The following is a 27,677-nucleotide window of genomic DNA, read 5'->3' as shown; positions in this document are numbered from 1 at the left end:
ATTATGGTGTGGGCATGTATGTCTGCTAGTGGAACCAGTGTTAATTTCTGTGACTGCTGATAGAAGCAGCAGGATGAACTGTGGAGTGTACGGGGCTGTATGCTCAGATTCAGACAGAGCTGCACAGAGCAGATGTGAACCAAAGCAACCCAAGAGTTTCTCAGGGCAAATTCTTCAAGGGCTGAGTCAGTCGCCTGCTCTCAGCCCAGCAGCAGCTTCACAGTTATTAAATAAAAACTGAAGGCAGAGACCCACAAACAAGCAGCAGCTGAAGGTGCTGCAGCAAAGACCTGCAGAACAGCTCAGAAACAGCATTTGGTGATGTTCAGAGGTTCTTCAAACAGTCACTGGATTTAATACTTGGACTTTCATCAAGTATTTAAAACAGTCCTTATATTCATGTTGTGACTGATTTAAAATCCACTGTCATGATGTACACAGGTAGAACTGCAAGAAAATGTGTCATAATTCAAAAATTTATCGACCGAATTGTATGCAGACTATACTGTAAAATCGGCTCTGTGCCAGCAATAACTGTGCTGCTTGCTTCTCCTTTCTCCTCCACTCCTGGAAGCACCGAGGTTTTAATCATTCGGCTCCAGGTCCACCTGTAGGCTCGGCTGCTGCCTCCTGGTCACCTGCAGAGAAACAGCAGCGCATAGATGTGAGTCAACGTGTCGCTGCCCTCTTCATACAGGTTGAGAGCTTCATTTCGCAGTGTCCTCTAATCAGTAGATGTGTCCACATTACCTTATGGGTAAAACAGATGGCAGAGATGAAGAGCAGCAGGCTCAGCAGCAGGAGCACCAGTCTGATGAGAAACACTGTTGGATCTGCTGAGACACATTAGAGGGAAGGAGAACAACAGCTGCCATCAAACACAAACATCAGCAAAGCTGAATAATCCTCCAGAAATTCCAGTATCATGGCATCATGATGTTTCCTGACATCATCATGCTTCTGTAGCTTCTCTTGCTCCTATACTGACATGTACATTATGTAACAGGCCCCTCCTACATCTCTGAGTTGGAGCCATTTGAGTCTGCGTCAGGTGGGACCTTCTGCTGAGGACTTTCTCATGTTTCATACCTGAGCTCGACTCTGGTTCAGCTCACCTGAGACAATGAGAGACAGCTGACGGCTCTCAGAGGAGAAGTTATGAGAAAACACGAAGACATGATAAACACAGCTGTAGTTTCCTTGGTGGGTGGGCTCTGCAGCAGGGAACAGAAAGTGGGCAGAGTGATTGACAGCTGGGTGGGTGTAGTTGTTCGTTGTGTTGGAGGAGGTGAAGGATAGCTGGAAAGAGCCTCCTGGGTATTGAGGCTGGATGGAGCAGCTGATGGTGAAGCTGGAGCCTTTTAAAACCCAAGAAGACTCCTGCTGCTGGACTTGGGAGTCCCCACCCATGGACAAGAAGGAGATGGTTGGCTGAACCAGCAGGTCTGTACACAGAGAGATGATTGGCTGAAAAAATAAGTTATACTTGAACTGCATGAGATGAGGTAGTTGGAAATACAAGTACAGGCAATTTAACCGTACTGGTAGTTATTAATTAGGTTGCAGATGAAGGTTTACAGCCTGAATTGATGAGGAACTTATCAAAGTGGGACTGCTGATGAAGAAACTATGCACAGATCTTAAAATGGCTTAAGGAGACTAGACCTCAACCTTTGTACATCTCTGACTTAAAGGTGTTGGTCAGACTCAAATTCGAGAGGTGTTTCTCCAGGTGAAGGTTTCAGTGCGGTTCTACACTAAGGAACCAAAACATTAAACTCACCTGATGAACATGAAACCAGCACAGACCCGGACTCTACCAAACCTCTGAAGGTTTCTGCTGGTACCAAGACGTTAGCAGCAGATCCTTCAAAAAGTGTAAGTTGTAGAACTTACACTTTTGGGAGAACCTCACAGGGTTTCAGAGAGGCCTTCAGCCAGTCCTCACCTATCATCTAATATCCTTACAGGAGCTCCTCTAACTCTGTACACTGTATTTGTAAGGAGTCTTACTGCTGTGTTTTATCCTAACTGTAGACAGGAGACTTAATCTAATCGGGAGGAAATGAGGGTGTGGATAAGGTGTTCAGTTATTATTCCAAAGTGTTTGTCTGACTTTTGCAATATTTCTAATTTTACAAAGCAAGACTGGATTAGGCTTTGATTGTCAGTGAACAAAGTCTGTTTAATTAATTAAAATTTTAAAATTCATTCATCAATGTATAATTTTACAGCAAACTGGAAAGCACTGACAGTTATGTGACAGATGAAGGAGCACACTGGATGAAGTCACCTACCTGAGCAGATGAGCTCCAGGATGGTGGATGGCTGTGATGATGATGTGGCACACTCCCTCAGTGTAGATCCAGATTTAACACAGTCAGGTGTGATCTTCCACGTAGGTCCATCCAAGGATGCATTTGTGCTTCCTGTTAAAACAGCAGAGCCACAGCCCAACTCTCTGCAGGCTACAGCTGCTTCCATCAGGGTCCAGCCCGAGGCCTCTACAGATCTCCACAGTCCTTGTTTCACCTCCAGTGTACCTGCACAGCGACTGGCTCCTCCCACCAACCTGACAGGCTCTGAACAGAAACCACAGAGTCATCAGTGAAAGAATAAAGTGAGTTTAAACCAAATCAAAGCTATAGATCCTCTTCTACCTGAGCAGGTGAGTACAACAACTTTGCCAGTTGAGCAGCTTTTTCTCGCTGAGCCTGAGCTTCTACAGTCCAGGAGAGCAGACTCATTTCCTCTACACTGAAACTCTTTGGTCCACATTGGAGCCTCCACTTCTCCATAGAGCACCCCCTGGAGGACTGAAGGCGGACCACAGTCAAGCTCCCTACAGACCACCTCTGCATCCTGCTGGCCAAAGTCAGCTTCACACACTGAGGACCAGTACTGGTTAGACTTCACCTCCAGCCTGCCTGAACACAGACTGGAACCATTCAGCAGCCTGACAGAGTCTGAAGAGACAAAAGAGAGGGAGAAGAACAAAAGTGATTATATCCATGTACTAATTTATACAATTCAAAGTCACCAGCATGTGTCCAAAAATTTGCTTCTTCTCTTTCACTTCTTGAACCCTTAGATCACGTCTTCAGTTTTTCCATAAAGACTGAATCCAGACTTCACCATCCTCACAAAAATCAGCATTTAAAAACACCAGTGTGTCTTCTCCTGCTGAGTTAAAGTTGGAAGGTATTGCTCGCTCAGTGAAGCCAGCAAAACCACATCATCTGCAAAAAGCAGAGACGAGATCCTGCAATCACCAAACCACACTCCTCCACTTTGTGTTTGCACCTAGAAATTCTGTCTATAAAAGTTATAAACAGAATCACTGATAAAGGGGAGCCCTGACGGAGTCCAACACTGACCGGGAACGATTTAGACTTATTACCGGCAATATGGGCCAAGTCCACAAAACACATGTAGACTGGATGGGTAAACTCCCAAGCACCCTCAAATATCAGCAAGAGGATAAAGAGCTGGTCCACAGCCAGGATGAAGACCACATTGTTCCTCCTGAATCTGAGGTTTGAGTAATGGATGGACTCTCCTCTCCAATAACTTGGTATAGACCTTGCTCGAGAGGCTGAGGAGTGTTAACCCCTATAGTTGGAACGCACTCTCCGGTCCTCATCTTGAACAGGGTACCACCACCCCAGTCGACCAATCCAGAGGCACCACCCCAGATCTTCACACAACACTAGAAGTGTGTCAGCTGCAACAGCCCCACAACATCCAGGGCCTTCAGAAACTCCATCCCAGGGGATTTGCCACTAATGGCTTAACGACCCGAGTGACCTCTCCCTTAGTGATTGGCAAATCATCTCCTTCATCTCCAGACTCTGCTTCTGCTACAGAAGGTGTGTCAGTGGGATTGAGGAGGTTCTTCCAGTCAGAGTATATCCTCAGCTGATGTCAGCAGTCCTGTCCCCTATATATACCGTGTGGAGCGTAAACTGCTTCATCCTCCTGAGTCATCTAAAGGTTTGCCAGAATTGCTTCAAGGATGACTGAACGTCTTGTTCCATGGCCTCTCTGAACTTCTCCTACACCCAGTGTTGCCAACTTAGTGACTTTGTCACTAGAGTTAGTCACTTTTTTCCAAAAAAGTGACTAGTGACAAATCTAGCGACTTTTTCTGGTGGCTTCAGTGACTTTTGGAGACTTTCAGAGACAGCCTGGAAAGCTGAAATCCTCCGCTGTTGCCGTGCTTTGTGTACATATAGGGCCCCTAATGCATCCCTTTGCACGCACCACCCCCCTGCTACCTGATCTAACTCACCACCAGGTGGTGATCAGTTAACAGCTCAGCTCCTCTCTTCATTCGTGTTTACAGAACATATGTCCAAAGGTCTGACAATACAATTGCAAATTAATCATTGACCTTCAGCATGGGGGTGCCCTGTTGCCACGTGCACTTATGGACCATTCAGTTTCAGGTTGGGCAAGCCATTCCTCCCAATTGTACCCCTCAGGTTACACTGTCATTGCCCACATGACCATTGAAGTCCCCCAGCAGGACAATGGAGTCACCAGACACCTTACAGCACCCCATTCATAGACTCCAAGTAGGCTGGGTACTCTGACTTATTCAGAGCATAAATGCAGGCAACAGTCGGGACCTGTTACCCAACCTGTGGAACGCTCCCTGACCTGTTCCCCGATCTGAAGGCGCAGAGAATGTAGAGGTACTGAACCAGTGGGATACATGTATACCCACCTTTGCTCTCTACCTCTGCCAAGACCTCCGCGTTTGACTGCCACTTGATCCACACTGCACCAGAACCCTACAGCTGCTTGTGCTGGTGGTGTGTCGACAGGAGGGGTGGCCCATTTCACTCATTCACAGTCAATGAATGAGTCTTGCCTGACCACAAGACTCTCGCTCAATAATCCTAATTTGGGCAAGTAAACCTCTCTACCACAATAAGGTGACGCTTCATGGAAGGGCTTACACAGTGTGTGTCAGTGTAAAAACTGTGCCAGAGTCAGAATATTTTAAAGGTTTGTACCAGATCAAAAATAATTGACTATGGCTGTATTCCAAAAACTTGTTGACATCACCAATGATGTGATCCCTTACCGGTCTCCAGATGGATTTGGGATTCAGGACACTAGAAGATTACTAGAGGCAACAGAATAATTAATATTCAAAAACAAGACAATGGGTTCTTGTACTCTTAGACAAGTTGATGATAACAGACTAACAACCAGCAGACAGCTGTGTCTCAACATTCCTACCAAATGAGAAAATCAAGAACATGTTTTAGTGACTTTCTAATACAATCGCTGTCACAGAAGACAGAGGTACTGAGAAACATCATTACACAGGTATGTCTCTGACAGACTTACCTGAACATGTGATATCCAGGATGGAGGAAGATTGGTCTTCTGCTGATGCACACTCTTTCAGAGCATATCCAGACTGAACACAGTGTGACTCAATCCACCACACTGTCTGTGTGGATTTCTTTGTATTTTCTACAGAAACAGCAGAACCACAGTTCATCTGTCCACAGGCAGCAGCTGCATCTTTCAGGTTCCAGATATCCATTGCCACTGGTCTCCACTCTCCTCGTCTCACCTCCAGTGTACCTGCACAGCGATTGGCTCCTCCCACCAACCTGACAGGCTCTGAACAGAAACCACAGAGTCATCAGTGAAAGAATAAAGTGAGTTTAAACCAAATCAAAGCTACAGATCCTCTTCTACCTGAGCAGGTGAGTCCAACAACTTTGTCAGGTGAGCAGCTTTTTCTCACTGAGCCTGAGCTTCTACAGTCCAGGATAGCAGACTCATTTCCTCTACACTGAAACTCTTTGGTCCACATTGGAGCCTCCACTTCTCCATAGAGCACCCCCTGGAGGACTGAAGGCGGACCACAGTCAAGCTCCCTACAGACCACCTCTGCATCCTGCTGGCCAAAGTCAGCTTCACACACTGAGGACCAGTTCTGGTTAGACTTCTCCTCCAGCCTGCCTGAACACAGACTGGAACCATTCAGCAGCCTGACAGAGTCTGGAGAGAGAGAGAGAGAGAGTTTGTTACTGAGATGCACTTTTCATATAGATAAAACAGTACAGTTGCCGAGCAACCAGAAACATCCACATCCTACAATTTTGACCATTTTACATGGTCCAGTACCAGTAAAGGTTTTGCTATATTGCAAATTATCATACATGCTCATCCTTACATTTACACACTAAAAAATATTAAAACACATACAAATTCTTGAAGAGGTTATGAAATATTTAATGGATTTGAATGAAGATTGATTCCCAACTCTGTACACAATTACTGTTTATTATTATTAAACATTTATTTTACTAAGTAAAATGTCTGAGAACCAGTTCTCTTTTACAAACATGACCTGGCTGAGAAATAGCTCCATGACACATAGATACACATAAACATATAAGCAAACTAAAGATAAAATAGAAATCACAGATTAACATGGACCAAGCATGTAAATCATGAGAACAGCAATAAAAACCAGGAGTAAGAAGAATAGGTGAGTTAGCAATTTATCCTGGGCAACGTGAAGAAGAAACGACATAAGGTGGAGTCTTGCCCAGGATTGTCTTAGGCTATGTTCACACTGCAGGCCTTAATGCTCAATTCCGATTTTTTGTGAAATCAGATTTTTTTCTGCGTGGTCGTTCACATTTCCAAATATATGCGACTTGTATGTGATCTCCTGTGTGAACTGCAAACAACCTAAAAGTGTCCCGCATGCACAGTAGAGGACGCAATACCAACACATGTAGCAAGTGTGCTCAGTGTTTGCGGAAGTAAACAGGGGTCAGGACACAGAATAGTGATGTTTGTCGAGTGTCATTGACATACAGGTCAGATGAATGCAACCTGGCCATACAGACATGGATCACATTTGAAAAAATCAGATATGTATCGGATTGGGGACCACATATCCAAGTGGCCTAGTTTGCACTTGTAAAAATCTGATCTGTGTTGTTCAGACTGTCATGAAAAGATCAGATTTGGCTCACTTCAGGCTGCAGTGTGAACATAGCCTTATAGACAAAGTGAAACCAGTGATGGAGCTGCTGGGTATGAAGGGAAGGCCAGCCCACCAGTTTATAGAAGTCACAGTGATGAGTGTGGAAACGCGCATTAGTGGCAAAGTGGATGGCTGAGTGATAAAGAGTATCATTTTCTGAAAGCAGTGCTTGATGCCTTTTTGTAGATGATGTTGCCATAGTCCAGAAGTGGGAGTATTGTCATCTTGACGAGAGTGTACTTGGCAGTATTAGTGAAGGAGGCTTTATTAAAGGAAAGGAAAGCTAGTCTGGCTTTGACTTTCGTCTGAAGATTATTGATGTGTGGTGAAAGACAGATGAACTAGATGCCTAGGTAGTTGTAAGAGTTAATGTAATGGAAAATTTGTTTTTCAACTCAAATAACCTCTATGTACCTCTTTGGTATGTGATTGTTATTTTCTAGCACAAAGACCGAGTGTGTGAAAATGAAAAAAAAAACAAGTTGACTGTAGGCTGTGTCCAAGGCCATGGCGCATTTGTTATCTTGCAGGTGCTACTTGGTGGTAGGAAATCTGAACTCCCCATGGATAAGTGGAACAAGACTGTATCAACACAATAGTATAAAGGAATGTGTGTTACTTCTGTGTTTGGTCAATGCTGGTGCGAAGGCTGTTCATGTTGTATTGATCCCTTTGCAAAGGTTAATTCTTTACTTTAAATAAATCATCAAAAAATCAGTTTCGTTTCAGAGCTCAACTTATTTTTTCCACCACAGTTAACATATTCCAAAGCTGTACCATTGGCACAGCTGATCTTGTGGGGGTTGGATGCCTCATTTTCTTTTTTTTTAAGATGATGCATTTGGTCCTTTTGGTGTTAAGAAGGAAATGGATGTTGTGAAAGAAGAGATGACGCTTAGTTGAAGAGTAGATGCTGTAGAATGGTGTGAAGGGCCAACTGAATATAGGATGGTGTCATCAGCATACAGATGGATTTCGTAACTGCCAACAGCTTTGGCTACATCATTAATGTAGATAGAGAACAAGGTTAGTCCCAAGATGGAGCCCTGAGACACACCTATGGAGATGGTTAATGATTCTGACAAGATGTTTTCAGCTGCTGGACACTGTCAGCTAGATAGCTAGCAAACCAGTCGCAGCAGGTGGTGGACAGAACAATGCTGGAAAACCGACACAAGAGGATCCTATAATCCTATGATCGACTGAATCAGTGGCTTTGGCAAGTCAATGAAGTTTTTGGCAGTTTTGCAGATCTGCTTGCTGTCTAATGCTGTGATGATGTCATCAAGGACCTTTGTGACAGTGGTCATACATCCATGTCCAGCACGAAAACCAGATTGAAGGTCAGACAGAATATCGTTTGAAACAAGGAAGTGGATTCGCTGTTTATAAACCAGCCTCTCCAGGACTTTGGCTAGACATGGTAAAATGGAAATGGGCTGATGGCAGTTGGGGTTTGAGCAGGAGCAACCTTTGAAGAGGGAAAAAATCATGGCTGATTTCCAGTCAGAAGGGAAGACAGAGCTGTAGAGACAGGTTAAATGTTCTTGTGATGGGAGCAGCAATAATGTGAGCCAATGCTTTTAAGAACATGGGATCAAATCCGTCAAAGCCAGCAGATTTGTTTGGATCTAATTTAGTGAGTTCATCCAGCACTTCTGAAATAGAAAGGGATTTGAAGGAGAAACCAGTATTGCTGGAAGGGGAAGGCTGAGCAACAGACAAGACTGGACTGTTTTAGACCAAGATTCATCTTCAAATTTCTCAGCAGTTTGAGCCTGTGACTTTTTTTTAGTTTTAAAGGAAGTGGTATCTCAACTAAGGCCTTCTAATTCCCCTCTGGATATTGTTCCCTCTTGCCTGCTTAGAGAAACTCTTCACATCATTGGGCCCAGTATTTTGCCCATACTGAATGCCTCACTTTTATCAGGCTGTGTAGCAGTTGCCTTCAAGCATGCTGTTGTGCAGCCTGTTATTAAAAAGAAAAATCTTGAGCTATATGTTCTTTCCAATTATAGGCCAATTTCCAAACTACCTTTTATGTCCAAAATATTGGAAAAGGTTGTTTTTAATCAACTTCAAACCTTTTTAACTACTCATGGTATCTGTGAAGAGTTTCAGTCTGGTTTTAGATCCCATCACAGCACAGAGACAGCACTTTTAAGAGTTTTTAATGACCTTCTTTTAACTGTTGACTTGGGTTGTTCTGCTGTTTTGGTTCTTTTAGACTTAACTGCTGCCTTTGACACGGTGGATCACAACATTCTTTTGTCGAGACTTGAACATGCTGTTGGTCTTAAAGGCACAGTTTTGTCTTGGTTTAGATCCTATCTATTTGAGAGGTCTTTTTCTGTAGCCCTGGGGGAATATTCCTCTCCCTCAGCCAATATTTGTTGTGGTGTGCCTCAGGGGTCCATTTTGGGTCCAGTCTTGTTTTCATTATATATGCTGCCTTTAGGAGAGATATTTAGGAAGTACAATATTCCCTTTCATTGTTATGCAAATGACATCCAAATTTATCTCCCTATTAAATTGGATGCTTCTGTCCTGCTGCAGCCTCTGTTTAACTGTCTTCATGATGTCAAAGACTGGTTAACACAGAACTTTCTTACTTTAAATGAAACCAAGACAGAAACTATTGTGTTTGGAAGCCGCATCCCTGTGGATAAGCTAACTGGTATTCTTGGCCCTCTTGCATCTTACTGTTCCTCGGCTGTCAGAAACCTTGGAGTGTTTTTTGATAGTTCGTTTAAATTTGAGAAGCAAGTAAACACAGTTGTAAAGACCAGTTTCTATCAGTTACGGCTGATTGCCAAAGCTAGATCCTATCTTCCTCCAAAGGACCTTGAAAAAATTATTCATGCTTTCATCACCTCTAGATTGGACTACTGTAATTCTCTGTATTTGGGTCTTGAAGGATCATCTCTCCATCGTTTGCAGGTAGTCCAAAATGCTGCTGCACATCTTTTAACAGGTACTAGAAAGCATGAACACATCACTCCAGTTTTAGCAGGTTTACACTGGCTCCCTGTCCAGTCTCGTATTGATTTTAAGATTCTTTTACTTACTATTAAAGTCTTAAATGGAACGGCACCCAGCTATTTGGCTAAGCTGCTCAAACTTTATAACCCCAAGAGAGCACTGAGATCATCTAGCCAGATGCTCTTAGTGCAACCGAGGTCTCATTTTAAACATAGAGGGCATCCGGCTTTTGCAGTCACAGCCTCTAGACTGTGGAATAATTTGCCATTTTATATTCATACTGCAGAGTCCATACAGTCTTTTAAATCCTCTCTAAAAACTCACCTCTTTACCTTGGCTTTTAATTCGAGTTCAGTTTGAGTCCCATCAGATTTTATGTTGTGGTGTCTCTTGTTTTAGTGTGTCAGTTTTAGTTTTCTTTTATTGTATCATATTTATTTTATTTATTTTATTCCTTGTTTTTATGTTTATGTCGTATTCTTGGAACAATGTAATATGATGCTCTATGATTTTGTATAAGTAAGGTCTGTCTCCTTCGTTTCTTTGAATTCCTCACTGCATTGATGTGTGCTCTGTATTGACCAAATTCCTTCTTGCAAGAATACATTTGCAAAAGAAAACTATGGCAGTAGACTCTTTTTTATTTAATGCACTAAAATTTCCACAACACTGTATTCTTAAAATAGGTCCAGGCTTCATCTAAGGAGTGGACCGAATTGATTGTGTCCCAAGGCAGTGCCACAACCGGTCTGCATATTAAGGTTCTTCAGAGAGCCCTTTGTCACAATCACTGGTGACTGTTTAACAGAACAGCCAGAGCATATATATGCAATAGAGAAATGATCACTCATTTGTCTGAAAACTCCAGATTGGTAGTTAGATGGGATGTTAGTGAGAATGAGCTCTGTCAGTGTGGAAGATGAGGGAGATTTGGGATTGGGTCTGTAGACTCAGATATAATTTGGGAGAGATTTAAGGTATCAAATTCCTGCTGAACTATGTCTGGGGAATTGATCACATGCCAGTTTAGATCACCCAAAAGAACAAATTCAGAGGTGATAAATGGTGGTAGAAGTTCATTAAGGGCTGTTAATGAAGGAGCTGGGGCAGAAGGTCTTCTGTAACAAACAACAACAGTGAGAAAATAACTTGTTGAGAGTTTAAGCTTTACCACCAGTAACTCAAATTGCTTGGGGGCTGACTTAGAAAGAGCAACAGTGCAATGTAGTTGGCCTTTAACATACAAAGCTACACCTGGCTGTGTCCTAATGAAATACATTGTAGCCTGATATCAAGATATCAAGATCAGTGTTACTTTTCTTAAGCCAGGATTCAGAGATAGCTAAGACATCAGGTTTAGAAGTATGTACCAATGTTTTTAAATTATTAAAGTGCCTAGAATTTAAGAGACTACAGATGTTTACATGTAAAAAACACAAAACTTTACACAGAAGTCACTAAATTACAAATGAGATTTAGTGGGTTTATCTGAAGCGGGCCCAGGATTTGGGTGAACATTACCAGAGATAAATAGCATGAGTATTATTAATATGAGCAATATCAAAACAATTCAGTAGATTATCTTTCATGGAGGGTGTGACCACAAGCAAAGATTGAGGACCAAACAGCTGCTGCAGTAACATGAGTGGAGAGAGTTGAGTAAGATACCTAACTGGTAGGACATCCAACAATTTTGGTGATCCAGTAGGACGAGACATCTCCAGATAAAAGCTTACTGAGAGGCTCGGGAGGATGAGTCTGAGTGTGTAGCCACAGTAATGTACAGAGAACCAGTGGAGTTTTTATCAGGAAATGCGTGTCAAGCTAAGTGTGGCAGCAGGTGTAGTAGACAGGCAATAGTAGGTGGAAGGCCAAGCTAAGGCAACAGAGGTTCAGGCTGTGACAAGTGAAAAGCCAGGGTGAAGTAACAGAAGTCCAGGCTGTACCAGGTATAAGGCTTGGCTAATGCTCCTAGCTGCAGCAGGTGGAAGGCCAGTCTAAAGCTAGCTGAAGTCCAGGCTGAAGCAGGTGAAAGGCCAGGCCAGGGCCAACAGAGGTTCAGGCCAGCAAGTGGAATGCAAATCCAACCCAGCAAGGGTCCAGGCTGTAGCAGGTGATAAGCCAGGCTGAAGCAACAGAGTTCCATACAGAAGCTAGCAGAGGTTCAATTGTAATAAATAGAAATCTACACCTCTAAAAAGCAGAGGAAGTCACACTGTTTTTTATTGGTGTTGTGATAACTTCGGTGTCGTGCCTGTAGGAAGATTAAAGGATGCCCCCATTCTGAGTCTGTGTTGGGCATCTGTGTGATAGTTGGTTTTTCCTGTTTCACGCATAACCGGCTTTGGTTCCCTTTCAGTCGATTCACTCGGTATAACACATAGAGTATGGGATATTACGCCCTGGCGTGTCCTGCTGAAGACACCTCTATTCACGCCTTTAAGGCAGATAACCTGTGATGTGTGCAATAATTATTTAAACAAAATTAGACAGGTGCATAAGTTTGGGCACCCTTGTGGTTTTATTGATTTGAATAGCTTTAGCACTAATTATTGGAACATAAAATTTGTTTTGTAAGCTCATTGACCCTTGACCTACATACACAGGTGAATCCAATTATGAGAAAGGGTTAAGGTGGCCAATTGCAAGTGTTTCTCCTCTTTGCATCTTCTCTGAAGAGCGGCAACATGGGAGCCTCAAAACAACTCTCAAATGACCTGAAAACAAAGATTGTTCAACATCATGGTTTAGGGGAAGGATCCAAAAAGCTCTCTCAGAGTTTTCAGCTGTCAGTTTCCACTGTGAGGAACATAGTGAGGAAATGGAAGACCACAGGCACAGTTTTAGTTAAGGCCCGAAGTGGCAGGCCAAGAAAAATCTCAGATAGACAGACCGTGGTGGATTAGCCTTTCCTAATCTTAGTCCTGAACACTGCCCTGTACCTTTCAGAGCGTGTCCTGCTGTAAAACGCTCAGTAAGGTGGTGTTAATGATCAGGTGTGTGGGAAGCATGTGAAATACTAGTGTTAATATTATTAATAATATTGCATAACTTTTAAAAAATGTTTAATTTTGTGTGTGTATAATGACTGATTCAAGGGAACTGAAGAAAAAGCATTTACATTTTACACTCTTTATATTTTAGTCGACTAAATCGACTGTAGATTTAGTCGACTATATTCTTATGATAATTTTGTCGACTAAAACTAGACTAAAACTGAAACTATTCAGCTGAATAAATTATGACTAAAACTAAATTACATTTTCGTCAAAAGACTATGACTAAAACTAAATCAATTTGCTGTCAAAATTAACACTGGTATGGATTACATACAAATGTTTTGAATAAGACAGGAATATAAAGTATGTTTTATCATGGGGAAAAAGTTGTATTTGCTGGTATGGCGCAGGCGGCTTCATTTCTATCGTGAGTCCGCCATTGTTCTGGGCTAAATGAAACAGTAGTAAAAGAAGTTGCTGTTTGGAGCACTATTTAAGCAGTGTGATTTGCCAAAGTGCTTTCAGTAAGCTGAGGTCAGTTTGGATTATATTGTGTATGATTACGCCCCAATTTTAGGGCAAAGTCAAACCGCCATGTTAAGTCTTTTCAGTGTTTACCCACCATTAGTCGTATTTCCAGTTATGTGGCCAATAAGCGCCTGTGGGTGTGTGATAGACTGAAAGTGAGGGAAAGCTATGAAAGCTGTTTGAAGCAGCATCATAGAGTGGGTTGAGCTCTATTACATTAAAATGGAAGTAATATATTGTACAAATGGAAATGGTGTCTGTTTATATTATTTTGTTACAATTTATTATTGTATGCATTATTTGGCATTGTGTATCTTATTATTTGCACTTTATGAATAAGTTATTTGTTTACTGTGGTTTTGGTTTATTACTAAAAAATTATTGGAGTTGTTTTTTATATTATTTAATGTTTTTTGTAAGAGATTAGTTTTTTTTTTTTTTTTTTTATGATGTCAGAATTAAATGAGGTGGTGGGCTGTTATCATCGTCTCCGCTCTGTCTTTTCCACAGCCACTGTGATAATTCTCATCTTTGGGCAACACAGCCTGACCTCAGCTGTGTGCTGCTTGCTACTGCCCAGCTTGGCACCGGTAACATCTGCCGGCTTGAAGTTATCCCCCGCCACTCAGTTGGTGTGTGAGCTGCCCGCGGAGTGCTAATTTTGAGTTTTTCTTGTGCAGCATTTTTTGCTTTGCGTTTTGGTATGAGTACCAAACCGAAGCAACCAAAGCAGATATGTTCACCTCTGTTCTCAGGGGTGCGGTTTCTCTTTGCATGACACGGACCAGCACGAAGCGTACCCCGTCCGCCTGGGAATTGTCCACACTAGTAGAGCATTGACTGAGCCCGAAGTCTGTACTTTTTGTTGCCAGCTCCGGTGCTCAACCCTGGAGAGATGAGTGATGTTCGTAGAGAAAGTGCTGGGAAGGACGGCTGTCACACGGCACGACCCTCTCCCCTCCGAGTCTGGGACCCTGTCCGGGTCTGAAGGCAAGGAGTATCCAGTCGATGTCCTCACAATTAGCTGGGCGGACCACATGGATTACGGTGATGGGCTAACCGAAAGCAAGCCGGAACCATGTGAGAGCGCTGGCCAGTTTCAGTCTGAGCTAGCTTACCAGGAAGACAATGACCTGCTGGACATCAGCCTAGACTTGAACGGTCTGTCGGAGGATGAGCAGGAGAGCCTCTCATCAACCCAGTTTGCCGCCGCCGCCGCAGCTGCACTGGCAGAAAAAGAGACGACATGTCTCTTTTTCTGCTGTTGCGCCACACATGGGATAAGCTGCAGGTGGACTGGTCCTCTCCTTTGCCAGCTCAGAAACCATCATGGTTCGTGGGTTTTTTCCTCTCGCATGAGCCCACTATGGTCAAAAAATGTCTCCCAATTTTCCCAGACTTTGTCTCCGAACCAACCGCTTCATGGAGCAAACCACTGTCTACCTGTGTCACTGTGCTTGGCTATGGACAGTATCTGGAGCTTGATGGCAAAGAGGAGGCTGGCTTAGCCAACCATCCTCCGATGGAGCCATCTCTGGCATCTTATCTGGCCCCGTCCCATAATCATGTTGTGTGTGGCCTGTCAACTTTTCCGTTCAAGCACTGCAGATTCTTTGTGTCTCAGCTGGACACCATGAGCTCCGTCACTATGCTCCAGACATACCAGGCAATGTGCCTGGTGGAGCTCGGGCCACTGGTTCCCCCAGACAGCACACTGGCACCTCTCCTTAATGAGGTCAGAGTCAGCATGAATTACATTCTCCATGCATCCTGCTGTACAGCACTCTCCCTGGGCAGAGGGATGGCTTCAACAGTAGTGGGACTGCGGCATATGTGGCTGATACTCTCTGATGTCCCGGATAGGGACAGGGCTGTTTATTTGGAGGAACCAGTGTCTGCTGTCGGGCTATTTGGGCAATAACTCGAAGCCATTCAGGCTAAATTTGAACTGAGGAAATAGCAGACAGAGGCTCTGCGCGATATCATCCCTAGATGTGATACGAAGTCCAAGCTGGCAGCTAGCTCTCGCTGGTCTGCCGGTTCTCTGCCCACCGGCAAGAGAGCAGCACCCATTGCTGCTTTGGGTGCGCAACCAGCGAGAAGCCTCAGTTCTCCTAGCTGTGGGATTAAGTGGAAAGGGGTTCCAGCGGCAGGGAGACACCGCTCCACCTCCATTTGTTGCCACTCAAAAGGTGCCGCCTTGTTCAGATAGTCAGTCCCGGAAGGCGCCGTACTTTCCTAACACTGTCTCCCAAGCACAAACTCCCTGCACACAAAATATATATATATTTTTTTTTTGCCTCAGGTTGTTATTCCTAGTGTGGATGTGTTAAATGTTCAGGTGACCACATCAAGTGTTTTTGCTGTATTTCAGTGTTGTGCCCCAATAAAGGTGCCTCCAACAAACTATGGAAATGTACACGTTCCCATGTTACGATCAATAAAAAAAATGCATATTCTCAAGCAATTGTAAATTCTCAGTTTGCAGGCCACATGCTTTCCCTGCAAACACACTGGGGGGTGACATCGCATCACCTAGAGTGCTGCAAGTGAGCCGAGTGACTGCTCACCTCCTTCAGTGGCACCCTTGCACCCCCTCTCTTGCTACTTTCCCACCGCCAAGGTTCCGGAGCTGGAACAAGTTCCCGTGCTGATCCCAAGGAACCGGCGAAACGATTAAGAACGGGCCCGCGTTCCCACCGCGTTTCTGTGAACTGCTCCTTTAGGTATGAGCGTGGGAGGGTCCTTGTCTGGACACGGAAGCCGAAGCGCACAAACGTGGGAGAACATGCTCCCCTTTCTTGTGCTGCAAATACGTTTTATGGTCCAAACCAAACTACTGCAGCATCTGTGTGCAGCACAGAGGTAAACACAGACAGCGATTAGATCAAGACGACAAGTACACACTTTGTGTCCTTTTATCTGTGATATGAACTGATACAAAGCAGCAAGTTCAGCCTTAGAGCCCAACCTAATTCACAGCCGTGAAAATCGCTTCGCTTTTCTCATGTAATACACATGTAATATGGTAGAAAACTTGATGTTGAGACAGCAGAGTCACTCCCCTCTGCCGCTTTTGGCACACGTTCCTGGTTCCAGACCAGCTAGTTTGCGGGGCCGGAATTGAACCCGTTTTTCGGCCGAGCACCGAGTGCTTCGGCGGTGGAAAACCCGCCTAATGGTTCAAATTACGGCACAGGCTCCAGAACCCTGTTGGTGGGAAAGAGGCCTCTGTGGGTGGCCAGGCCACCTCGTTTCCACGGTATAATAAGTCCTACTGCAATAAACAAAACAGTGGCGATACTAAGGGAGGAAATAAACACACCGTTGGAGGAAAAAGCAGTATAAGTGGTCCCTGCTTTGGAGACAGACAAAGGTTGGTACAGCTCACCTATCCAGACAACTGAGCTCTCATAGTCGGCTCCAGAGAGCAGGCGGCAACATGGCTCTCGCTGGTTCTGTCACACTTTCAGGCACTGGGATTTTTAGTGAATCTTTAAAAAGTTTGCTGACGCCGAGTCAGATCTCTTTTTCGGGCTGGAAATATGCTCGCTCCCCAGCCGTGCACACTTTTCGGAGCACACTTTGCCTCACTCAGTTTCAGGTTTTGTTGTTTCTTTTATTTAGCAGCTGACGACTTGTGGTGGAGCTGACTGGGTGCCCCGGTGGTGGGATCTACTTTTGTGTGCCGTGGCTATCTAGGTATCACTTCATGTGGCACTTTAGTTGTTTTTTGTGTTTGAGTGTGTGTAGGTGGAGGGGACACGCCATACACATGTGAGTTGGTGACTCTTTCTTCAGGCATCCCACTCGCCCACTGGTAAGCCACAGCTCAGAGATCATTTGTGCATATATGCAATTGCTTTGTTTTGTTTTTTGTAGTATTTGCAGTAAACAACTTTTTTTATAACTTGACAAAGACTCTGTCTGAAGTGAAACGAACCTAAATGTCTTTCTTTTCCTGGTAACTGATATACATATTGAAAGTAGATTTCCCTGAGTGAAAATCCCAGGGTGGCATTGTCGGTCTTCTTAGGTGACTCGGAGATTCAAGCTCCAATCCTTTACGGTCCCCCATGTGTTATTTACCTTACTCAAATTTGAATCCATATAGCCATCGCCACACCTGCTCATAGGGGGTCGTTTTGACTGTTGGATCGTCTCTGTAACTATTGTAGGATCTTTACAATATGATGTGCCTTGAGGAGACTATTTGTTGTGATTTGGTGCTATATAAATAAAATTGAATTGAAATAAATTGAATTATTTATTTATTGTGTCTGTCCATGTTTTAAGCTGAGAACTGCATAATGGCTATAAAGAATCTTTGGATCTTTTCAGTCTTTGAATATGATGGCAATATCTCTACAAAATGCATAGATCTAACTTGTCCCATGAGCTCGCTCTGTGCTCACACAAATTACCAGCCTCTGTTCCTTTTAAATTTTGATGATTTGAGACTGATTCTAACACCAGTAGACCAGTGTGTTACTAACATGCCCACTGTAATGCAATAATGGGATTTTTACTTACCGAAAGTATTAACACTGTTACAGTAGTCGATAGTGAATTTTTTGAGGATGTCCTGGAGACTGTTAAAATTGTCCACGAAGTAAACTTTAGTTTGATCAAAGCTGATAAGCTGCATTTCGTAATTATTGACGTCCCCCACACCTGAAAGAAAAATATATTAATAGTTTGGCCTTGAAATGTGAGCTATGTGCCATTTTTCATGTTTTAGATCATTTTTCCCAGTGTGTGAACAGCAGAACAGACTCCCCCACAACTCCATATGAGGACAAAAAAGCAAAAGACTTTTTTCCATAACTAACTCTGACAGTACAGTCAGATCCATGAATTCAGTGGCCGCATCCTGCGAAGGACCCGACCCACCTCCTTCGCAGCCCACGAAGACCGCAAAGGTCGGAAGTGAGCGGCTAGCCTTCATATCAGAGTCACCTGCCCTCACCTCTGCGTAGCTCATGTCGCCTAGCAACCGTGAGTGCGAAGCACAGCTGTGTAAAAGCAGCTGATTAAACGGAGAACGAACTTTTTCTCCTTTTTGTGGTTTAATTTTAATTCTTTTATTCAAAATAAGCTGTTAAAACAAGGATAACACATTTCAACATCAAGGAATACAGCTGAGCGAATGATTAATTTCCAACTATATTAAGTGAGAGATTAATGTTGAATAAAACTATCCAGTTATGATGCTTAACTTTAATTTTAGGAGTTTGCTTATCACAGGAGTACTTCCACCCTTCGTTGGTCTGTGTAGCAGACTGGTGGGAAAATAAACAAAATTTTGAAGTTTAAGCTTATGTATATTGATTCATTCATCAACTAAACTTAAATTAATATTTCTCATGTCAAATATTGAAATGTGATTAAAATGCGATTAATTTCGATTAATTAATTACAAAGCTTCTAATTAATTCGATTAATTTTTTTAATCGAGTCCCACCCCTAAAAATTATACATGATTCAAAACATTTTTTACAAATAAAAAACTGAAAAGTGTGGTGTGCAAAAGTATTCAGCCCCCTTTTCTCTGAGTGCAACCAATTGCATTCAGAAGTTGCCTGATGACTGCTAATGACTAAAAACAGTCCACCTGTGTGTAATCTAATCTCAGTACAAATACACCTGCTCTGTGACGGCCTCAGAGGTTGGTTAAGAGAATATTGGGGAGTAAACAGCATCATGAAGTCCAAAGAACACAGCAGACAGGTCAGGAATAAGGTTGTGGAGAAGTTTAAAACAGGCTCAGGCTATAAAAAGATTTCCCAAGCTTTGAACATCTCACGGAGCACTGTTCAATCCATTATCCAGAAATGGAAAGAGTATGGCACAACTGTAAACCTACCAAGACAAGGCCGTCCACCTAAACTTACAGGCCGAACAAGGAGAGCACTGATCAGAGATGCAGCCAAGAGGCCCATGGTGACTCTGGACAAAAGCTCAGGTGGGGGAATCTGTCCACAGGACAACTATTAGTCGTGCACTGCACAAATGTGCTTTATGGAAGCGTGGCAAGAAGAAAGCCATTGTTAAAAGAAAACCATAAAAAGTCCCGTTTGCAGTTTTCCAGAAGCCATGTTGGGGACACAGCAAAAATGTGGAACAAGGTGCTTTGGTCAGATGAGACCAAAATTGAACTTTTTGGCCAAAATGCAAAACGCTATGTGTGACGGAGAATTAACACTGCACATCACTCTGAACACACCATCCCCACTGTCAAATATGGTGGTGGCAGCATCATGCTCTGGGGCTGCTTCTCTTCAGCAGGGACAGGGAAGTTGGTCAGAGTTGATGGGAAGATGGATGGAGCCAAATACAGGGCAATCTTGGAGGAAAACCTGTTGAAGTCTGCAAAAGACTTGAGACTGGGGCGAAGATTCACCTTCCAGCAGGACAACGACCCTAAACATAAAGCCAGGGCTACAATGGAATGGTTTCAAACCAAACATATTCATGTGTTAGAACGGCCAAGTCAAAGTCCAGACCTAAACCCAATCGAGAATTTGTAGCAAGATCTGAAAACTGCTGTTCACAAAAGGCTCTCCATCTAATTTGACTGAGCTTGAGCTGTTTTGCAAAGGAGAATGGGCAAAAATTTCAGTAACTAGATGTGCAAAACTGGTGGAGACATACCCTAAAATACTTGCAGCTGTGATTGCAGCAAAAGGTGGTTCCACAAAGTATTGACTCAGGGGGGCTGAATACTTTTGCACACTGCACTTTTCATTTTTTTTTTTTGTAAAAATTGTTTTGAATCATATATAATTTTCTTTCCACTTCACAATTGTATACCACATTGTGTTGGTCTTTCACATTAAATTCCAGTGAAATATATTTGTTTGTGGTTGTAATGTGACAAAATGTGGAAAAGTTCAAGGGGTATGAATAATTTTGCAAGCCACTGTATCTGGACAAAGAGCTTTTGTTTAGCCTCTGTATACCACCACAGTGGATTTGAAATCAAACCAGCAAGATGTGATTGAAGTGCAGACTTTCAGCTTTAATTCAAGGGATTTAACTAAAGTTTTGTATCAACTGTTTAGGAATTAAAGACATTTTTATAGACAGTTTTCAAAGGCTCATAAATGATTGCATAAACTATCATTTTAAATATAGGGACTGTATTTAATACTTGGATGAAAATCCTTTGCAGTCAGTGACTGCCTAAAGAACCCTGGGGTCATCAACAGGAGACCTCTTCGACGTGGGGAGTGGTAGACCTTAAGCACGCTCAGTCACAGGTCTCACCGTTAAGAACCAGAGCATATTAGAGGGTCAAAGGTCAAGGAACTCCCGGGCAGAAAGCAATTGATTTCAATGTTTAATTTCAGTTATGCTATATTCAATAGTATGACTCATAACTACTGTTGTAAGGCCACCCCTACAGGGGCCAGAATTTTGTGGTTTCAAGAGTATAAATTGTTTAATGCTTCCTTCAACACTAACTTTTGTTTTTTCTTATAATTCCCATGAGGTCTAAGGAGCACATGCTCTGATTTCAGTTAGATGACCAAAGATACCAAGTCTGCAGTGAGCTGCATGTAAGGTAGACAAACAATAGTATTGTGAGTATGACCCATGACCCAAAACTATCTACGTTTTGATTAAAAACTTTATCCATAACATTTTTATTTGTTTTGTGGTGAAACCCCACTACAGGGGGTTTAGATTTAAAAGCATAGAATTATACAAAATGAAATGAAAGCCATATTTTGTCTGCCACAATTATGCTTTTTTGGGTAGAGACCCTTACAGAATAAATATAATTTTGAGTCCAGTATAATGCTTTGAAATGATTTTGATTCTCAATCTTTTAAAGATATTTTCCCTCAGATTTTCATCCAATGGAGTCAGATTTGAACAGTAAATTTTTCAGGTATTTTACAGGTACAGACAAAGTATTCCAATAGCTATTTAAAATTAGAGAACTTTAAAATGATTATTTTTAGATATTTTGAGATTCATCCCATGTCTTGTTTTTTGTTTTCTTGTGTTCTTTTTGTTCTACTTTAGCTTACAGAGGTGTGTCAAATTTTAATTTAAGAACATTAATTTTGTATTTTAAATTTTCTGATGAGTTTGAGACCAAAATGCAAAAGTTAACTTAACAATTGGATGAAAAATGAGACAACTGACACTGACCTTGTAGACAGAGAGAAGGAAAAAAAAAACAGAAGCAGCTTACACTCACTCACTCTCTCACAGACAGAAGCTCATATTAGGTTTTGCTTAACCTGATAATTAACTCTAGATGCACTAAATCAGATTCACTTTTGGTGGATTGAATCCACTTAGTAAATTAGTAAAATCGATTGGAACTGAATTTGATCCTGAAGGGATGCAATCCACATTTTTTAAATGAATTTGAGGAAAATTATTACATAGTGACTGTTTCACGTTACTGTTTGTCATGTGGGCCAATTTATATGCAGAATTTACTTTGGACTGATTAAATTTAAATGCTAATCCACTTCACTAAATAACATTGACACACAAAAGACTAATGCTTGTTTTCTGTTTGTTTTTCAGGCCATAATAAAGTATAGAAAGTAGGTACACCCATTATAAATATGACATTATTAAACCCTGTCTAAATTTTTTGCTAAATTCACAATCACAATAGTATAAGATTAGTTTTCACAAAAATTCTCTTCTGGCTCTTAACACCAATGCAGTCCTGGCTGACAACCCCAGGTCAGGCTGGTGAAGTTGACCTCAGAAAGCATTTTACTGAGGGTGCTATGAAGGCTCATTTGTTCTTTCAGTTCTCTCCACACACACAGGCACAAGCTATTGTGCCTATATATGAAGCTGACTGAGAGAATGCCAAGAGTGTGCAAAGATGTAATCAAAGCAAAAGGGGCCTACTTTCAAGAATCTAAAATCTAAAATAGATTTTGGTTTATTTAACACTTTAAAGTTTACTACATGATTCCTTATGTGTTCCTTTTCTAGTCTGAATGACTTCAGTATTAATTTACAATGTAGGAAAAAAAAAACCCTTAAATGAGAAGGTGTGTCTAAACTTTTGACTGGTACTGTATACTAACACAGAGGTACACAATAGAGCATCCACCTCTACATTCTCACTATCTTTAATATGATGTATGTCCAGCTGATAAGGCTGTAGGTTCATATCATCAACCTTTGATTAGGATTCTGAAGAGAACGTAGGAAAGTCAGCAAGTTGTGATCAGTATACACAAGAAGAGGAACACCTCAACCAACATGGACATCAAACATCAGACATCAAAATTGGTGCAAGAGCTTCTTATTCAAGAACAGAATACTAACTCAGTGGTTTTAAAACATCATTATCATCTGCCTGTAGTAAAACTGCACCAGCACCAACATTACTTGCATCAGTTTGCAACTGGAAGGAGACACCTACTGTAGCTGAGGAGCAGCAAGAACAGGAGATGATCAAAGTTTTTCTTTCTCAAAAGCTGCCTGACACTGTGGTGAGCAGTTATACTCCAGCAGATACAAATTCCTACTTTTCATGCAGCGATGTAGCATTATGAAAAGTGAATCATTTTCTAGGATTCACATCTATTCAAATTACAAAAGTCAAAGCACATTGAAAAGTAAACAGATGGTGCCTATTAAGTTTATCAAAGCACTTAGCATACAGTAATCTGACATTGTGTAGATTTGCAAAACAGTGACCTGTCCCAACGAATGATTTCAGCTTCTGAAATTGAGGCTCAGGAGATTGAATAATGTGACAGGACATCAGGATATGACACCTTCAGCCATTAGGTGGGGATGTTTGTACACTGTGTTGGAGACATACAGAAGTCACCTAAACTACTAGATGTTGATTTTTTTCTTGGTATTGTTTTAAGAGCATCTCAGAGCTTTCTGTAGCATCACAAACTTTTCAGCAGCTGTTTTTATTTTTTAACAGCAAAGACTTAACCAATCCAAAAATTTAAATCAGTCACCAATACAGTAGATCTCGATGCCGGTATCTTTCAGGTTCTTTGAGGGAAGAAGTACTTCATCCTGGGATTCCCCATCTGTAATCAGAACAGCAGTTTTTTTGGAGTCCGGACGCATTCCCACATTGGGTTTAAATTGGTGATGGAGGATGTGTCTCAGAGCTTTTCCTGTATGATGGCAAGAAAGAGGTGGAAAGTGGCAATGCTCATGGTGTAAAGCACACAATGAATGTAAACACAGAAGAAGAAGTCAGGTTCCACGCCAAGATGGATTTCAACAAGAATCAATCTGAGAGCTTCTGTCTTGTTCAGTGATGTATTCCTGAGTTTTATGAAGTCATCTTATGGATTCCATACAAAATGCTCAGTATACAAAAAATACTTAATCTGTTTCATTCACACATACACAGAAATAAAATATATTTGGTTCCCATTTCCCAGTCAGATCCAGTCTGGGCCTCTGGTCCTACAGTCTCTCATGGTGAGAACCTCCTCCAGACTGGATAACATGCTGCTTGCTCACCTGTCCTGGTGCCTCCACCAAATTGTGTTAGGTCTGCTATGGCCTTCAGCAGGGGTTGTTTGGTCTGGTAGGTGTTCAGGTGCCACATGGTCCTTGGTGTATCACTGTACAAAGTGAGACCTGCAGAGAAAACACACACTGTAAGCACAAATGACATGTTGCTATTGTTAAGGCACCCATAGAAAGAATAAATTGACATACATGCATTTGAGTACTTTTTTTCTTAAAGAAACAGAGTCAAGAGGTAGTAGGAATCAGGGGCCGGGAGGACGGCACGCCCCCAGCCCGGGCCTAAAGGGGGCCCGGATGGGAGAGAAGAGAGGAGAGGATAAGATTTCAGGTAGCCAGGCCTCTATCACGTCTGAGGAGAGCTAGAGAAGGTGGGCCCTCTCCTGAGTGTATCCAGATGAACACAGTGTATGGCCTTTGACATAACCTACTTTAAAGGTTTTAAAGGTTGCCACAGTCAGGACTGAGTCATGTTGCTAAAAACTTTACAAGACCAACTGACTTTAGGGATGTAGTAGGTGTAAAATATTGAATAAAATGTTGTGCTGCATGACTGGCTTTATTTTCACGCTTACATTTAACTTTATGACACGCAAATTTTCAAGTGGATCGCCTATATTTTCTCCAAGTGTATTTTGGGTAAAACTCGTCACCAACCGTCTACCAACGTCATCATCAGTCACTTGGCAACAGATTGTAAACTAAGTGGAGCATTTTTATGGACTAAGCTAACATGAATGCCACTTCATAACATACACATTCCCGCTGTTGTGGGCATGTGTATGTTGTAAAATGATATTATGATGAGCTTTATTATCTGGGTATAAAGGGCCCGGTCATTTGCCCCGCCCCCAGCCCGGCTCTGATTTGTGGTGGGAATATAAGTAAAAATCTTACCAATCTGGACTCTGTCTGGGCCGATGTTGAGGTTGTTGACAACACTCTTAAGAAACAACTGAATGCTTTTGAAGTCTTTATTGGAGATGCTCCAAGACTCATCCACCAACATCACAAGGTCAGCTTTGACTGTTTCACACTGAGCACCTTCATAAAAACAAAAGATTGTGGAATACAAGAAAAGACCAGACAGATAAGTAAAACCAGCCATATGACTTAATATACCACAAGAAGATCCCAAAGTACCAGGATGCTCCATCCCATTTTTCCTGATAGCGGCATAAAGTGTTTGCATACTTCATGCAACAGCATTTCCTTTGTAAATAAAGCTGCTGTAAATAAAAAGATGCCACGCTTTAGGAATATATTCAGCTGTTTCACTTTACAGGCTCCAGTTTTATCTTTGAAATGTTTTCTTCAGTATTTAACACTGTGGTGGATTTTCTCTGAGCAGATCTGAACTGGAACAATTCGAAACTGATTCAAACAGTTTGAGATTACTCTGGAATTTCTGCTGAGAAAGACTCCGTATTGTGGTGTTCAGTCCCGTTCCCCTCTGCCTTTTCTATAATAACACATAAATATCAGACTGCAAAACATGGCAATGTATATATCTACAATGTATTTATCTACACACACACGCACGCACATGCACACAGATTAAATAAATAAACCGTTCTGTTTGGGACGGTGAACCTCACTGTGGTGCTGGTTCTTCATGGGAGCAGGGGGTCGTGTTACTGTTGCGCTCTGGTTTCCGGTGCATAACACTAAACATAAAACACCAAAGTCACTATTATATTATTAATTATTATGTATTAAACAACAGGTCTCTACGTTTCTCAGTAATGTTATTTAATGTTTTCCAAAGCACCAGATTGATGATAAAATTTTATGAAGACATTTTAGTCCAGTTACAGATATTTTTTTTTAAACGAGGCTTTAAATTAAGTATTTTCATGGTGAGGGTGTGACCATTTAGATAAGATAAGATAAGATAAGATAGTGTTTATTTGTCACATGCACAGTTATACACAGTACAATGCACAGTGAAATGTATTTTGTACCTGCAACCTTATATACACACACATATAAATAAGAAGAATTTATATGTGTGTGTATATAAGGTTGCAGGTACAAAATACATTTCACTGTGCATTGTACTGTGTATAACTGTGCATGTGACAAATAAACACTATCTTATCTTATCTTATCTTATCTAAATGGTCACACCCTCACCATGAAAATACTTAATTTAAAGCCTCGTTTAAAAAAACGAGGCTTTAAATTTGAACCAAGTCCTACCTGAACTCCACAGCAACACCGTCAGAGTCAGCAGGTGATCCATGTCCAGATGTCTCCTCTGTCTGTGGGTCTCGTCAGCTCTCCTCTGCTATAAACTCTCGTTTCCTTTACTTGATATCATCAGCCAACTGATGAGCAGTTTCTCAGAAATTGCGTCACTGATTAACTGCGTATTAAAGATAAAGTAGATGTTGGAAATGTACTGACTGTGTTTAACCCTTTAATGCGTGGGCCATTTTTCTGCACTGCAAAAATTGACCATTTAAGTAAGTCTCACAATCTCAAATTCAGCCAAAAAGTATTTTTGATCTTGTTTTGAGAGTGATATACTAAGCAAGAGCTGAATGTGTAAGATTATTAAACTTGTTTTGTCTAAAGACTAGATATTTTGTCTTATTTCAAGAAATCTTACCAAGTGAAATTATCTCACTGCACTGGCAGATTATTTCACTTGATTATAGTCTGAATCTTTCCAAAGTAAGTGAAATAATCTGCCAGTGCAGTGAAATAATTTCACTTGGTAAGATTTCTTGAAATAAGAAAAAATATCTAGTCTTTAGACAAAACAAGATCAAAAATACTTTTCGGCTGAATGTAAGATTGTGAAACTTACATGTAGTTAGATAGTCAATGTTTGCAGTGTGGTTCTACACAGGCTCATTTGTATAGTGAAAACATGTTACTGTAGCCTTTCATAGCAAAGAATTAAACTCAAAGTATGTTTTTGTTTTTATAAAATGCTACAAATATTAATCAGGAAACCTCTTGTTCTCCGTGGACAGGGACAGGTTTCTACTTTATTCTGCACAAAGCTTCTATAGCATCTCATAGAAATAGATACCAAACCCAGATCATTCAGCGATGTGTCAGATAGATTGATAGTTTTTCTTTTTCTTTACCATCTAAGATGGTTCTGATTCAGATTCTAAGGGCTTTAGGAGCTTCCATTGGCTGCTGGATGTTGTGGCTCTTCCTTTTTCTGCAACAAAAGGCCAATGTTTTCCAGGAGATTTTATGTGCAAGACCTCCAAAACAAACTGGATTTTTGTCCTGGAAAAATATTTTGGCATTTTTAGCAGCTGGGTTGAGGCAAATGAGAAAGCTTGCTGTGCCTTTAGTAGAGGATTCAGCAGCAAAATGAAGGCCAGCTGCACTGAGGTTTGAATACTCAGCTCATTTACCTTCAGAAAGTCCTGGGCTGCTTTCAGTGATGTTTCGTGTTCTGTGAAGTTTTGCTGCATTTGCCTGAATGTGAGAGACAGTATGTACACTTCAACACTGATGCTTGCATCGCCCTGTTTCCAGCTGATCACTCTGCTGCAGCTCAGCCTGACACGTCTTTTCTTAAAGAAGCATCTTTAATGTCAAAATGTCAATGGCTCACTGCTAACTCATCCTTCACACTGACACTATGGCTACTTATTATTTGCATTAAATCAAAG

General features: G+C 41.8%; 1 protein-coding gene across 1 annotated transcript; it reads right to left on the bottom strand.

The window, feature by feature from the left end:
- Positions 1-467: 467 nt before the first annotated feature.
- LOC115798475 (scavenger receptor cysteine-rich type 1 protein M130-like) lies at positions 468-26,278 on the bottom strand. Its single transcript, XM_030755323.1, has 11 exons — positions 26,236-26,278; positions 24,931-25,077; positions 24,025-24,144; positions 23,505-23,669; positions 5,722-6,027; positions 5,362-5,643; positions 2,661-2,966; positions 2,298-2,582; positions 1,116-1,214; positions 751-836; positions 468-638 (listed from the first exon to the last, which is right to left on the bottom strand). Exons 1-11 carry the CDS (start codon positions 26,276-26,278, stop codon positions 585-587), a joined length of 1,893 nt encoding a protein of 630 aa, XP_030611183.1. The 3' UTR covers positions 468-584.
- Positions 26,279-27,677: the final 1,399 nt, after the last annotated feature.

Source organism: Archocentrus centrarchus, chromosome 19 (genome assembly GCF_007364275.1).
Source record: "Archocentrus centrarchus isolate MPI-CPG fArcCen1 chromosome 19, fArcCen1, whole genome shotgun sequence".
Taxonomy (NCBI): domain Eukaryota; kingdom Metazoa; phylum Chordata; class Actinopteri; order Cichliformes; family Cichlidae; genus Archocentrus; species Archocentrus centrarchus.
Note: the sequence above shows the minus strand (reverse complement) of the source record. Positions and strands in the feature narration are given on the sequence as shown.